General features: G+C 38.7%; 1 protein-coding gene across 1 annotated transcript in view; it reads left to right on the top strand.

Moving 5' to 3' along the window:
- Positions 1 to 7,885: 7,885 nt before the first annotated feature.
- The window catches only part of VWC2 (von Willebrand factor C domain containing 2), a 42,658-nt gene continuing 33,943 nt past the window's right edge, over positions 7,886 to 16,600 (top strand). The window contains exon 1 of the mRNA XM_058183377.1: positions 7,886 to 8,605. Within this exon, the coding sequence (XP_058039360.1) occupies positions 7,886 to 8,605 (720 nt within the window). The remainder of the gene's footprint in view (positions 8,606 to 16,600) is intronic.

The following is a 16,600-nucleotide window of genomic DNA, read 5'->3' as shown; positions in this document are numbered from 1 at the left end:
TGGGCAAGGAGCTGGACTAGAAGAATTCAAAATTCCCTTCCAACTTTGTTACTCTATATTTTGTATATTCTGGGATGGTAAACGACAGATCCTGAACTCCTGAGTTATAACTTTCCAGGTACCAAAAAATATAACAGGGTTGTCCAATATTTGAATTTTCAAGGACCCTGTTTGAATTACACAGAGAGGTTTTGCAGTTATGATGGTAATTGTATATAATACATATATAATAAGTATATATACTCTATTAGTATTAATAATTACTATTAATTATCAATAATTATTATATTTACTATACCTGCAAATAATAAATTGTTGTTGTTAGTTGTGATGTCGTGTCCGACCCATCGCAACCCCGTGGACAACATTCCTCCAGGCCTTCCTATCCTCTACCATCCTCTGGAGTCCATTTACGCTCATGCTTACTGCTTCAGTGACTCCATCCAGCCACCTCATTCTCTGTCGTCCCCTTCTTCTTTTGCCTTCAATCTTTCCCAGCATTAGGGTCTTTTCCAGTGAGTCCTTCCTTCTCATGAAGTGCCCAAAGTATTTCAGTTTTATCTTCAGGATCTGGCCTTCTAAAGAGCAGTCAGGGTTGATCTCCTCTAGGACTGACTGGTTTGTTCTCCTTGCAGTTCAAGGGACTACAGGAGTCTTCTATAGCACCAGAGTTCAAAGACCTCAATTCTTTAGCACTCAGCCTTTCTTATGGTCCAAATTTCACAGCCATACATTGCAACTGGGAAAACCATAGCCTTGACTATACGCACTTTTGTTGGCAGGGTGATGTCTCTGCTTTTTAGTATGCTGTCTAGATTTGCCATAGCTTTCCTCCCCAGGAGCAAGTGTCTTTTAATTTCTTGGCTGCAGTCCCCATCTGCAGTGATCTTGGAGCCCAGGAAAATAAAATCAGTCACTACTTCCATTTCTTCCCCTTCTATCTGCCAGGAATTGAGAAGGCTGAATGCCATGATCTTAGTTTTCTTAATGTTGAGTTTTAAGCCAACTTTTGCACTCTCCTCCTTCACCCTCAATATACTTATTATTTATAATATTACACACATACATACAAACTGATTTAAAAAACTATAGTGGTGTTAAGAAATGAATTGATGGCAGATGTTCAGAAGAAAAATGTTTCTTAGATGAAAATCAAATTTTAGTATGGTTTAAAAGTTGTATTTTATTCAGTGAACAACTGTCTGCTATAAATGTGTCACAGCAGGTGACAGCATCTACTGACCTTGTCTGTTCCTCCCAAAAAACTAAGTGAGGGGTGGGGTGGGGTGGAGTTTGGACACCAGGAATCAAATTATCACCTTTAGGATAATAAATGAATGCCAGTTTCTATCTTGAAATAATATGCTTATTACACAATAGCTGTTTTCTGTTTTTATCTGCAAAAATAAAAACTCTAAAGCATGCATACAGAAATGGAAGTATGGCATTTAGATGGAGTTCCCAATAGAGTGCAGACCGCTCCCAGTCTGTACACCTGGGGCTGGGGACCCCTGTTGTCCATCACCAATAGAAGTCAGGAGGAAAAACAGAATAATAGAGTTAGAAGGGACCGCGGAGGTCTTTTAGTCCAGCCCCCTGCACAAGCAGGAAATCCTATATCATTACAGGCAAGTGTCTCTCCTGTCTCTTCTTAAAAAGCCTCCAGTGATGGAGTATCTGTAACTTCTGAAGGCAAGAACATTCCACTGGTTAGGAAATTTTTCCTTAGATCCAGGCTGCTTCTCTCCTTGATTAGTTTTCATTCATTGTTTTTTTTTCTTGCCTTCTGGTACTTTGGAAAATAGGTGGACTGCCTCTTCTTTGTGTTTGCAGGTTTGCAGTTGTAACACAGACAATTTATATATTGACTAACTAAAACTAAAACTATCAAAATGGTCCTGCAAGAATCTGAGGAACCAGCAAAGGACAACACTGACATTGTTTTCTTGCTGCCACAGGATGGCTATCTGGATTTTTGCAGCTCAAACCCGGTAGCATTGAGCAATCTAACAAACATACCAAATTTGTATAGATAAATTCCATTGTGTCTGGGACAAAAAAAGTAAGCTTGGACTGCACAAAATTCTATTTCCTAACTTGGATAATTAATCCACATATTTATTTTTATGTCTTTGGTGTTTATAATATAAGAAGAGAACAAGGAAGGGCAGATCCTTTTCATTCAGATTTCATAGTACATACTGGCCTCTATTGGTCAGTCCTATCAGCTAAAATTTTTTCCAGATACCAGTTTTCCCTGAATGTCAGTCTTCTTAAACTTATATATCTAACATTTTCATTTAACATAGGAGTAAGCAACTCCAAATGATTATTTTTTAATCAATCCTAGTTTTTTCACTAGAGCGCCTAAAATTAATTTCAGTCATATAATGTATGTTCATCCAAGGGGATAAAACTGTTTGCATAATCTCTTCATATTTGTATATTATTTACTGAAAAATAATTCAATTGCTCAAAGCAGCAAACAAAATATAGGGTAGCTAATACCTTTTTAGTGTCAGCAGAAAATACATTGGCTCACAGAAATGTGTATGTGAATGCAGAAGTAGAAGGACAAAAAGGGAAATTTGTGAAGCCAGAAATTAAGAGATATTCAGTCAAGGTTTAAAGGAACCTGGTATAGTGGTTGCTTCAAAATTGGTGCAAACATATGTTTCCTCCCACTATGATTAGCTCTCTCATATTCTGGCTACAATAGATGACCACAAAGAAGTAGAGGCCTAGCAGTTTTACTGTCCATATATGGTGGCTCTTTTTAATTTGAATGGAATTACAAATCGTAGATTGGTCTTTTCTTCAGAAAAATAAGTATTCAAGATTTTGATGATGATTATACTTCAATCTCATTTTTTATTTATTCAACTGTATTTGGTCAGTTCAAGATGGCACAGATAAGGAAAATGAAAAAAAAACACCATGTTTTCCTCATCAAAACATCTTCTCATATATTAGAATATTCTTGTTTGAATAAAAGTTATACTAGGATGGATTAGTTATAATATATACTAAAAATGAATGGCCATGAGAAGCTATAATTTTTCCAAGCATCGTCATCTTCTTTACTCTCTTGATTCTGCATTAGGTATCCGACTACTGAAGCCATAGTGTCATTATTAGTGTTTCAAATCAGTTTCTAGTTTTACTTGAATGATTGAATGATTTGAACTTCATGCTGTTCCAAGGTACTCTCAACAATTTTCTCCAGCACTGCAGTTCAAAGGCATCAATCTTTTTTCCTTTAGCATTTATAATGATCAACTTCTGGAGTTATACTTTATAACTCAGACTATGACCTTGATAGTATACCGTTGTGAACAATGTGATGACTCTAAACTTTAATGTTTTGTTTAGAATTTTTATGGTGTTTCTTCCAAGAAGCGATTGTTATGCAAATTATATAGGCTGCAAATCTGATGGATTTGTCCTATATGAAATTCCTTAAGTGGCAAGTATTGCTACTTTAATAGATATGATCTTGTGTTAAAACATTTATATATTGTACAACTGAAATTTGGCCCAAAACAATGTTAAACTTAATAAACCTACACAGAGTGACTTGAGGCAGAATCCACATTTAAGGCTTTTTCCACTGCTGAATGCTTCCATCCTTGAGCTGGAAGGAACCCATCAGCTGACACCTGATATCCCTATTGTTCATTCTACCCAGCTTTCTTCACCTGTTTCTAGTCATTGGAGTCATTTATTTCAAGGTAGTAGGCATTAAAATCTAACATATTATTACATTTTAAAGCTGCCTTTACAGTTGGGATACTTTCACACCAGTAATGAAAATATATGAAGGCAACATCATAGTATTTCCAGAAAGTGTTTGTGCTGTAGGTAAGATCACTTAAGCAAAATTTGGTAACATTTTAACTATTTTGGTCCAACATTAACATTTACTGAAAAGTATACCATATCTTAGAATTGGTGGGAAAGGAAAGGATAGTTCACGGGGGTCAAACTTGATCGCGTCACATGATGTATTATGACATTTTTTGCCTTTGTGGAGCTGGGGTGGATGTAGCCTACACATGATGCATCCGGCCTGTGGGCCACCAGTTTGACACTCCTGGGATAGGTAGTCCTTGACTTACGACAGCTCATTTAGTGAACTGTTCAAAGTCACAACACTGAAAAGAGTAACTTATGGCCATTTTTCGCAGTTACTTTGCAGCATCCCCATGATCATGTGATCAAAATTCATATGCTTGGCAACTGATTCCTATTTATGACGTTGCTGTGTCCCAAGGTCATGTGATCCCCTTTTGCGACCTTCTGACAAGCAAAGTCAATGGGGAAGCCAAATTCACTTAACAACCAAGTTACTAACTTACCAGCTGCAGGAATTGACTTAACAACTGAAGCAAGAAAGGTTGTAAAATGGAGCCAAACTCACATAACGAATGTCTCACTTAAGAACATAAATGTTGGGTTCAGTTGTGGTCGTAAGTCGAGAACTATATGTACTTGCATATTCTTCCCGTAGAGCATAAGAAGGGGATAAAGCAGGGAAATTACATTACATGCATAACCAGATACCATGGCTACTTTTTATTAAGGGCAAAACATGGAAATCAGCACAGTTTTGTCCTGGAGAGAGAGAGAGAGAATTTAAAGAAATGAATGAATTGGGAGCAGCATTTACCTACAATACCATCTGAACTGTTACAGTATATGCAGGTTAGGTGGCACGCGTGTTTCTCATACTGATGTCTCTTGTTTCCAACACAATGTTGCTTTTTGAAAAAGCAGTAGAAACGCCATTGTCCGGGCTGCCGCCTTTCTCACATTTCCTTCGGGTCGTCTTGTCTAATGTGCAAAGCGCTGTATAAATTAGAGGACGATTTCATCATCGACATGAGTCCTCGGCCAGAAATAAGCCTCCTCTCGCCGCTTCATGAAAGCGGGAACCAGAGCAGGCGATAAGGAAGCAACCCCACAGCTGCTGCAGCTCGAAGCCTGCTTGCGGGCATCATTTTTTGCAAGCGCTCTCTCACCCCTGGCAACCCGGGCCGGTCATTCTTCCATGGGGCAACAAATGACGTTTCGACAGCAGGCAGCAATTCCGGACGTCGGGCAAGTGGCCGAGAGAGGGACGGAGCCACTCAAAGCGGTGGGAAGCGCGCTTCAGGCTACCCTTTTTATGCGGATCGAGGAAGGAGGTGGCAAGCGTGGCTGCGAGGAAATCGCAATGTGAAAACGTCAGGGAGGAGCCCGTCTTTGCGCTCGGGTGACTGAGGTTGAGGCTTCGCTTCTTAGACGACGAGAAGTGGGCAGCGGGCGGGAGTGGCGGCCCTAGTCGCCGGTCGGGTCTTCTCTTTTCCGGACGGAGGATGGGAGACAAAAGACGAGTTGCTTGCTTTCCCGGGCAACCGGCTGACTGGTCTGGAACGCGGGGAAGGAAAGGATCTGCCTAGTAAAGGCTATGCAGTGGAAGGTAAAGAGAGGAAGAGCTCTTCCGGTCCTTTGGGGCGCCGGTAGTAGCGGGAACTTTTGCACTGGGGACGGGGAAAGGGACGGGAAAGTTGCAGTGTATGTGTACTGTATGTGTCCAGAGATGGAGGCAAAGCACTAAGCTTAACCCAAGAACGAGCTTATTGCTGCAAGGCTATCATAGACGTGTGTTTCCTTTATTTGTTAAACTACAAACCGTGTAACTGCACTGATATATATTGTTTTCCATCCTATCCTTGGCTCTGTCTGTTCACTCACCCCCAGGCTTCCTTGAAATGAGTATTATTCTTTTTAAAAAAAAAAAAAAAATTAAAATGCCATGTCGATTGTGCTTTATAATGAAGATGAATACAAAATGGAGGGGGGAATCTTCACAGAGAGTAAGACATATGAGCATTTGATTTATATTATTTGCTACATTTTCTGCCCTGTTTCTATCATAATGAAATTCAACATTCAGTACCTAATTCTCAGATAAAAATCAGGAGGAGTCTGGTAGAGCCTCTCCAGAATAAAGCATTTTACTACAAGCTATAAGCTTTTGAGAAACACATCTCATTTCCTCAGACACTTGCAGAATCCAAATTTAACTTCAGCAAATGGACTAGACATTGGTATTAGAACATAGGTCTTTTTAACACACACACACACACACACACACACACACACACACACACACACACACAGTGTTTTATTGATCTAAGTGAAATATTAATATATTTTGCTAGGCCATGTATGATATTCCATGCGTTAAATAAATAAATAATTGCAGCAAAGTGGTTGCCTTATATGATCTTGTGCGCTCGTGTGTGTGTGTGTGTACACACTACAATATATATATTGTTGCAATATTTCATGATCCTAACAAATCTGATTGATTATTGCAGTGTTTAGGTGTAAAATTTAGGGTGAATAACATATTCTGGGAAGTCAAATCCATGAATGTTCCTCTAATTTCCCTAGGATAACTCTCCTCAACTCACTCTTACTTTTGAAAAATTGAGTACCTCAGTTTGAAAGACTTGTTGAAAAGAAAGACTCTTTGGAACTTCCTTCATTAGGATAGGGAACTGTTTTCACATTGCAGTAAACATTCTTGTCTTTTAAGGTTTTGTTTCTGCATGCAGTTGCTTGGGTATAAACTTATGGAGCAACAGGATTAATTTCTGAGTACATGATACTACATAACGCTGAAATCTAGAAATTGAAGATAAGATTTTTATTTACTATGATCATTTAAAATGATTCCTTGCCTTTTTTCAGCATCTTTTTATATGTTAATAAGGTTTGCTTCCTTTTTTTGAATGTTAGACAATAGGATTTTTCTGTACTAAAAGAAGTTTTATGGATTAAAAAATCTTTATTAACTTAGATGTCCACTGAGAATCTATATAGCATATCAGCAATATAGTGTAGAAAAAATGATTCAGATGATTATTTTTGAGTATATAATTTTTTTAAGCATCCATTGAGATAATTGGTTATTACAAGAAAAAGACTTCATGTTTTATGAACTAAGGAATAGTGGGGTGAAATACATATAAAATCAAATATTTATTTTGCTCATTGACTTGCATAACAAGAGGGGGGAGGGAGAGGGAGAGAGAGAAGGGGAGAGCGAGATACAACATTTCATATCTATATTTTGGCGTTTACAAAAATCAATGCGCAAGCAGAAATGTAAAATATTGATGAATTTATAGTGCATGTTCTAAATTCTTCTATGTTCTGGATAATCTTATTTCTTTTGGTTTATATACAATTTGCAGAAAAGCAAATGATTACTTCTCTCTCTCTCTCTCTCTCTCTCTCTCTTAAACACAGACACACACACAGACACACACACACACACACACACACACACACACACAAACCAATATTTTAAAGGCAAATTCATTATCTTATTTAGAATTTACTACTATTATGAAGCAATTGTATCCCTTCCTCTTCTCAACTTCTTCCCTCAGTTTATGTACTTTTAATTTTTTTGTATTGACATCTAAGCATTACATTGATTTTTCTTCCTCATCAATATATAATTACTAGGAGAGCAAATTTCTCACCTTGCTTTATTTTAAAAAGTTATTTAGCTGTTTAAATTATATAGATCCTTATTCTCCTCTCTGATGTGGGAAACAAGTTGAAAAGCATCAGTCTATTCAGGAATGGCCAACATGTCCATAGTTAGGCTATAATTTGAAACTAAATCTCTAAGACCCAGTGTTTTTCTTGGCCTGCTTTTCATTTTACACATACTGGATAAAAACTATATATACTGCTTTCTATGTAAAAATGCAGAATTATTTGAAGTATCCTAACTCATCTCTTCCCAGGGACTGTGTATTGACTGGCCGACATCCTTTGCTTTGAATGAAATATGTTTTGTCCATCTGAGATGCCTTAGATGATGCCCAGTAATACTGCAATGGCAATTGGGGCTCTTTCTAGTTTCCTTCTTGTGACATGCTGCCTGATGGTTACTCTGTGTAATTCTACTACACCATTGCAAAAGCTATCCAAGGCTCAAGACAAGCAGGAGATAAAAACAAGTGAGGAAAAAATATATCAATCATCAGTCCAGGAAAGACAGAATCATGGACCAGGAAAAATGAATGAAATGACTATGAATGGAAGAGAAGAAGGCACCAGGGACTGGAAAAACAAAGGGAACAGAAATTACTCTAATAAAGAATCTTGGACAAAGCAAAAACAGGTTTTGAGTATTCAGGCAACAAGTAATAATAAGTTTGGGAACCTTGAAGCTCATAACCAGATCAAAGATATTGAAGAGGAACTTCCTGCTGCTGAAGATTTCTCCGTCTTAGATATTATTGCTGGTACCACATCTGAATCGCCAGAGGAATATGTTTATCCAGATTACCGTGGAAAAGGCTGTGTGGATGAGAGTGGCTTTGTTTATGCAATTGGGGAGAAGTTTACTCCAGGACCCTCTGCATGCCCTTGTCTTTGTACTGAAGAAGGCCCACTGTGCATTCAGCCAGAATGTCCTAGACTCCATCCTCGTTGTATTCATGTTGACACTACTCAATGCTGTCCACAGTGCAAAGAACGTAAAAATTATTGTGATTTCCGTGGGAAAATCTACCAGACACTGGAAGAATTCATGGTAAGGCAACACTGATTGTGATGAATTAGAGGCTATTCATTCATTGTTGATCAATTCTTCCTGTTGGCTTGTGTATTCTAAGTTATGAGGTTATTATCACATCCTTCTCTTTTTGCACTTTAAGTACTACAAAAACAACCTACAATGTTAATTGAAATGATATATTTAACAAGGAAGGCTGTGATCAGTTTCAATTACTTGATTTTATACACTACCAACTTCTGAAATCGCATAATTCTAGATATGTCATTTATAGTAATATCAGTGCCTTTTGTTACCAGAATATGTTTTAAAAGTATTAAAACATATTGGTCTGGAGGAGAATATTTTGACTTATACTAGAAATTTTACAATATTCCATAACTATTTTCCACAAATAAGAGTTGTGGAAAAAATTTATTTAGGTAACACATTATATTGATTTATTTTATCATTTTCTTCATAAATGGGTGGCAGACTTTTATAATCTGTATCATACTTATTATAGGGCTTGTAGTAAAATACATTAATAACATTAAACTGAGAAAATCTAGACCCGTTCTATCTAGACCCGTTCCAGTCCAGCTTCCAGCCCGGTCATAGTACGGAGACAGCTTTGGTCGCGTTGGTGGATGACCTCTGGAGGGCCAGGGATAGGGGTTGTTCCTCTGCCCTGGTCCTATTAGACCTCTCAGCGGCTTTTGATACCATCGACCATGGTATCTTGCTGCACCGGTTGGAGGGTTTGGGAGTGGGAGGCACTCTTATCGATGGTTCTCCTCCTATCTCTCTGACCGGTCACAGATGGTGTTGACAGGGGGGCAGAGATCGACCGCAAGGTGCCTTACTTGTGGGGTGCCTCAGGGTTCGATTCTCTCGCCTCTCCTGTTTAACATCTATATGAAGCCGCTGGGTGAGGTCATCAGTGGCTTCGGGGTGAGTTACCATCTGCACGCTCATGACACGCAGCTGTACTTCTCCACCCCGGGTCACCCCAACGAAGCTGTCGAAGTGCTGTCCCGGTGTTTGGAAGCCGTACGGGTCTGGATGGGGAGAAACAGACTCAAGCTCAATCCCTCCAAGACGGAGTGGCTGTGGATGCCGGCACCCCGGTACAGTCAGCTGCAACCGCAGCTGACTGTTGGGGGTGAGTTATTGGCCCCAATGGAAAGGGTGCGCAACTTGGGTGTCCTCCTGGATGGGCGGCTGTTGTTTGATGATCATTTGGCGGCCGTCTCCAGGAGGGCCTTTCACCAAGTACGCTTGGTCCGCCAGTTGCGTCCCTTCCTTGACCGGGATGCCTTATGCACGGTCACTCACGCTCTTGTCACTTCTCGTTTGGATTATTGCAATGCTCTCTACATGGGGCTGCCCTTGAAGTGCACCCGGAGGCTTCAGCTAGTTCAGAATGCAGCTGCGCGGGTAATAGTGGGAGCCACCCATTGCTCCCATGTAACACCAATCCTGCGCAGTCTGCACTGGCTTCCTGTGGTCTTTCGGGGGCGCTTTAAGATTTTGGTTACCACCTTTAAAGCGCTCCATGGCTTAGGGCCCGGGTACTTACGGAACCGCCTGCTGTTACCTTATGCCTCCCACCAACCATACACTCACACAGAGAGGGTCTTCTCAGGGTGCCGTCCGCCAAACAATGTCAGCTGGCGGCCCCCAGGGGTAGGGCCTTCTCTGTTGGAGCTCCTACTCTCTGGAACGAACTTCCCCCTGGTTTACGCCAATTGCCTGATCTTCGGACCTTTCGCCGTGAGCTGAAAACGCATTTATTTATTCAAGCGGGACTGGCTTAAAAGTTTTATTAAATTTTAATTGGCGTTTTTATGTATCTTGGGGTTTTAAATTGTTTTAAATTTTGACCATTTAATGCTTGGTTTTAAGTTTTGTTTTAATGTGTATATTGTGGGTTTTTTTATTATTTGGCTGTACACCGCCCTGAGTCCTTCGGGAGAAGGGCGGTATAAAAATCTAATAAAATAAAATAAAATAAAATAAATAATAAGAATATGGGAAATATAATCAAACTCAGCATTTGTACCTGATAAAACTTTCTAGAGAGACAGTATTTTAATTATTCTAAAAAAAAATGTAATTTATACTTGCAGGCCTACTGACTGATTTCCATTTGAGGCTCAATCGGAAACATATTTTCAGTCAAACTGTGTTCTTAGGTAATTACATTATTTAGTACTGGAAAATTTATTTGTAGAGAATTGCATTGTATATAGATTGCTTAAAGGGCATGCATCTAAGATTAAAACGATACTGTGCAGTAACCCTAATTTTTAATCAAGAACAGTAATGGGGTGATCAGTCTTAGGTAGATTGCAGCAAGGAGGGAAACTGCTGAGCAAAGGAGCAATTATGGAAGCACGAGACTTAGAAATGGAACCAAGGAATGGAAGACATGTAAAAGATGGATTGCATAAAACACTATAGGGAATGCAGGAGAGAGATTCTGGAATAGTCTAGAGCAGTGATAGCGAACCTTTTAGACACGAGTGCCCAAAATGCGTATGCAGATGCCCAAACTGAAAGGTGTGTGTGTGCGGGACATGTGCACCTGCATGGACGTGCACAGGTGCACATGCATGGACATGCGCGCATGCGCAGCAGAGACCCGGAGACCAGCTGGCCGGTGGGAGGCGTGGCATCCTAACACCGGCAGCGCAGAAAGAGGTAAGATCTTTTTCTTTTGTGAGCTTCTGTTTCATCATTTGCTGGGAAACAGAAGCTCACGAAAGAAATGCCACGGAGATCTGACCTGGAGTGATGGCGTGCGTGCCAGCAGAGAGGGCTCTGCGTGCCATAGGTTTGCTATTACGGTCTAGAGGGAAGAGGAATGGGGAAAATTATGTTTGCATGATAGGGAAATAGAATGCAAGCCGATGTCTATGCAAAGGGATGGTGTCAATCGTATTATGGGAGAAAAGCTATAGTCTTTTGGGAGGGAGTAGCAGTTCCAAGGAATCCTGAGAAAGAAAGACAAGAAAAACTTGAAAGATGATCCCCAAAAAGTAGTATTTATATTGAACAATTCTTGGAAATAGTAGTGAATGAGAAAAGGAATTTATCATAATTTGTCTACAAATCCTTAATGGAAGATTATTAGTTGGGTGATCTTGAGCTAATCTTGGGTAGAATGGTTGTCAAAATATATTGGTTTTATTGAGTCTATTTTCTGTGAAATGTGTATCTAGCTTGGCAATTGATACTTAGATTGATCCACCACCTTAAACCTGTTTTCCTCGGCAATGTATTTCACCTTAAAAGAGGTCAGGATTACTTATTGCTAAAGAACCAGCTGATACATTTATTGTGAAGATTAGATTCATCAATATAACCAAACATTTTTTCTGATGAAATATCAAAGGTGCAAACAAGAAATGTGTGAGTTTTCTGATATGGGCAGTATTAAGGAAGTAATGAGATCCTCCTTACATCCATTTTCCATTTTTGTGAATTATAGACTGCATTATCTAATTTAGAAATTACAGGCATAATATAAATTGCCCTTCGCGGAAAGTGAGAAGAATGTGTTCAGTAGGATCATGGCAAACTTGACTAGAAAGTTTTAAAACTGAACATTGTTGGGAGTTTAAAAAAATAAAGCAAAACCTTGTGATATTGCAGAAGTAAAAAAGAGTAATGCTATTAGAATCTGTTGATGCTCTTTAGTTTTTCAGTGAATAGTTTAACTCAAAATTCATAGTCTTTTATTGTGGCTTCAATATATGGAATATAAGCAAGTATATTAAAAAAAATAATAAAGCCAGTTTAGTGTAGTGGCTAAGTTGTTATCCCACGTTCGAAATCAGTTGGGTGACTGTGGGCCAAGTCACCTCACAGGGTTATTGTTCTGGGGAAAATAGGAGGAGGAAGAAATAGTGGTGTGTTTTCTGCCTTGAGTTAAGTAGGATAAAAATCTAAAAAAATGTTGATCTTCATTCTGAGGACTAAGCTAGATCCTAGAAAGAGAGATGGATGAAACTGGCTGTTTGTTTCTCTTGAGAAAGATGACAAAGTTAGTGGGTATGAAAGCATTTAAAGTAGTTGGAGAGTACAAAAAATGGCCATAACCTGTTCTCTGTTTTCCCAAAGTACAGGACAGAGAACAGTGGTCAAGTTACAGGAAGGCAGATTCCAGTTGAGATCAATTTGACAATGGAACCAGTTACTGAGGGATATGGTGAGCTCCATTTCACTGGATATGTTCAAGTGGAGGTTGGACAGCCATTTACTCAGGATTCTCTAAATTGGACTCGTACACCAAGGAGGAGGTAATATATATTATAATTTGTCAGTTTAGCCCAGATTTTCATTAAGAATGTAAAAAAAACACCCCAAATTAACAAAAAGAAAAATTTCAATAATTATCTAGAAAGCTCATAATTTGTGTAACTGAAACACTTTACCATGTTAACTTTGAGTATTTTGAGATTTTTGAGTTGTAGGAGAACTCAAACTGCCTAATAGATGTGACAATTGTTTAATACATCTAATCAGTAGATGAACCTTAGCACATGAGGCATTTATTTTTTTAAAAAATGATATTGCATGCCATCTGTCATTTCTGTTCAGCTGTAGAAAGCCTTCTGCAATACTAATTATTTGGTATTAGTAAGAATTTAAAAGTGCAGCAGCAGCAGATTTTTAATTTAGAATTACCATCTTGAATAAAGAAATATATATATGTTGTTTAAAAAAGTCCAATATTATCATTATTTTCAATTACTTACTCTCTCAATTATTTCAATTACTCTTCACAGCTTCTTTTCCACTACTTAATAAAGTCACTGGGGCAGAAGTTGAAGATAATATCTCATTGTCTTTGCGTTTGAGAGACGAGATTTAATTTGGTGTGTGGGAGAAATACTGTCTGTAGAATACATGAGAAAATGAAGGACATTTGAGAGAATAAATGGGGATTTATTTATTTATTTTATTTTGTTGAATACATATTAATTAATATATATATATAAGTATAAGCATGAATTGAATACATAAAATGAATAAAATTAAACGGAACATTAGGACAGGGACGGTAGGCACACTGGTTCTCTTGGATTGTTCACTTGGGATGATGGTTATCATAACTAATAAAGAGCCAAAGTGTTTCTTTACTGTTAGTTTTTAATTTTATTTTAATTGCACATGCTCAGATTCTTCAGATTAGTTTATATTATTTCCTTCTTGGTAAGCTTTAAAATTGAAGGATAAACAGCATCACCAATGGTGGGATCCAAATAATTTAACAACCGGTTCTCTGCCCCAGTGACTGACTGGGTGTTCATGGCCAAGGGGCGTGACAGCACTCAGCCTCCTGCAGCACTCTGCCAGTCAAAATGGGGCATGGGGGTTAATTAGAAAATGTGGGCTTTGCTTTGTGACATCCAGATCCAGCGAGCAAGGAGTGTGAACTGAATAGAAAATACACTTTTGTTTGGTTATGAAGAAATGTCCCCAAAGTCAGATGTACACTAAATGTAGACAGACTTTTAGCTGTACATCTTCCAAGCAAACAGCAAATTTTGAAGCTCCAGGTAAAAAGGATTCATTTTAGGATGAGTAACCACAGTTTGCATATTAGAGGCTCCTAAAGGAATGCTGGGAAACTCTGTATTTTAAAGAAAATTTGAGGGAAGTGTGCAAGAATAGCCCTTCTCTGCTTAAGGCTGTAGAAACCTGGCACCAATCAAAACACTTGTGAAGCAACTGATCAACACTGACAGTATAAGGCACTAGTATATGAAAATAAGAGCAAACTCCAGAGAAGGGCCTTCTCTGTGGGGGCTCCCACTCTCTGGAATGAACTTCCCCCAGGACTCCGTCAATTGCCTGACCTTCGGACCTTCTGCCACGAGTTGAAGACATACCTATTTATTCGCGCAGGACTGGCATAGAAATTTTTAGTAGTTTTTAATATTTGGATGTAAATTTTATGGGGTTTTTATGGTTTTAATATAGATTTTAATTTTGGCCTTATATTTAATAAGTTTTTTAATTATTGTTTTATTGTGCACATTTTATTGTTTTATTCTGGCTGTGAACCGCCCTGAGTCCTTCGGGAGAAGGGCGGTATAAAAATCTAATAAAATCTAAATCTAAAATCTAAATACGCCATCACCCCAGCTCAGCCAGCTGGCCATCAGGTTTCTGATGTGCACATGCACTCCAGCCAGCTAGTCGTCGGGTTTCCCAGGCATGCATGCGCACCGGCCTGCTAATCGTCAGGTTACCTGCATTTTGGTGCACGCATGCACACACATTAGCACACACCTTCTGGTTTGGGCACTCTGTGCCTAAAAGGTTCACCATCACTGCTCTATACTATATAGTGTAAAGTGGATTTTCTGTTAAACTGGCTCCATCATCTCTAGTTGTGCTTACCAGGAATGGAGGAGTTTCTTAGGATATGTAAGAAGAATTAGAGTAAAGAAAGAACTTAGGTTGATATATAATTAGATGTGAAGTATCTGTCTTATTTGTACAATAAAACCTAAAATTAGCAGTAAGATCCCTAAAATTTAAGAAATGGCCAAACTGTTCCCTAGGATTATGAGTATATATTAAGAAATAACTGAAATAAATTTAATCCTATAAAACATTTTTTTTTAACTTTCCAAGCATTACTTACTTTCTGCAAGTAATGCTTGGAATGTGATCAGGAAGTACTACTGTGGTTAGTCAGCATTGAGGTGGGACAATGCAATATATTTTGCTTCAATGAGCGCTAGTTTGGTCTAGTGGTTAAAAGCACCAGGCTAGAAATCAGGAGGCAGTTCTAGTTCCACCTCAGGTATGAAAACCAATTACCGTATATACTCGAGTATAAGCCGAGTTTTTCAGCACGTTTTTTGTGCTGAAAAACGTCCCCTCGGCTTATACTCGGGTCTATACGGCTTATACTCGAGTTTTTTTTTTTTTTTAAAGCCCCTCGGCTTATACTCGAGTATATACGGCTTATACTCGAGTTTTTTTTTTTTAAAGCCCTCGCTTATACTCGAGTATATACGGCTTATACTCGAGTTTTTTTCTTTTTCACATTTTACCGGACGGAAGCCCTGCGGTGCAGTGAGAGGCGGGCGGGAGCCACCAGCCTTCTCAGCTGAGGGAGGAGGGTTTCAACCGGTAGGTGCCTCATTTCCCACCCTCGGCTTATACTCGAGTCCCCAGTTTACCCCAGTTTTTGGGGTAAAATTGGGGACCTCGACTTATACTCGGATCGGCTTATATTCGAGTATATACGGTAGGTGACTTTTAGCCTGTCATTTTTCTGAGCTGAACTGACCTATATAGTGTTGTTGTAGGGAAATAAGAGGAGGACGTTCATCATTTTGTGTTATCTATAAAAATAATAAGAGTGGGATTTAAAAAATGTAATTAAATAAAACTTCAAATATGATGGAGCCATAGAAAGAATGAATTTTTGTTATTAGTTCTGAAAAATTTTGCAAGCTGAGAAACAATCAATATCCCTAGGCATAAAAGTGTACCTAGGTGATGTGATACGTATTATATCATTCCTTCAAAATCCATACTTCATTTCATTTGAAGGAGCTTGATTATTTAAATTTTAATGAAAAAAAAGGACAAGCACTGACAAAGGGATTTAGATTGAGGCTTATATTTTTCGGGGGGCGGGGGGGAGAGGGAAAACAAAACTTTAATTTAGATATAAGCAGAGGCTGCTTGCTTTGATTTATGATGGCAAGATTCCAGTTGACTAGCACAGAAAACACAGATAAATTTCTTTTTGTGGGGGAGGGTCTTTTTAAAATGAAAAGAACTGAAGTAAAATACAAATTGTTTCCTGGGCTCCTCCTATGAGAGTGATTTCAATCAAAATTTCTAGTAGATGCTGTGTATGTGAAGGAATTTTTTCCCCAAGAAAATCTTTACAGATTGAGAGATTTTTAAAAATCTTTTGGATCCAATATTGATGAATCTAGTGGTTACAAGTGGCCTGCTGCCTGCTGTTAATAACCTTACCAAATATTGGTGCAA

This window comes from Ahaetulla prasina, chromosome 4, assembly GCF_028640845.1.
Source record: "Ahaetulla prasina isolate Xishuangbanna chromosome 4, ASM2864084v1, whole genome shotgun sequence".
Lineage (NCBI taxonomy): Eukaryota > Metazoa > Chordata > Lepidosauria > Squamata > Colubridae > Ahaetulla > Ahaetulla prasina.
Note: the sequence above shows the minus strand (reverse complement) of the source record. Positions and strands in the feature narration are given on the sequence as shown.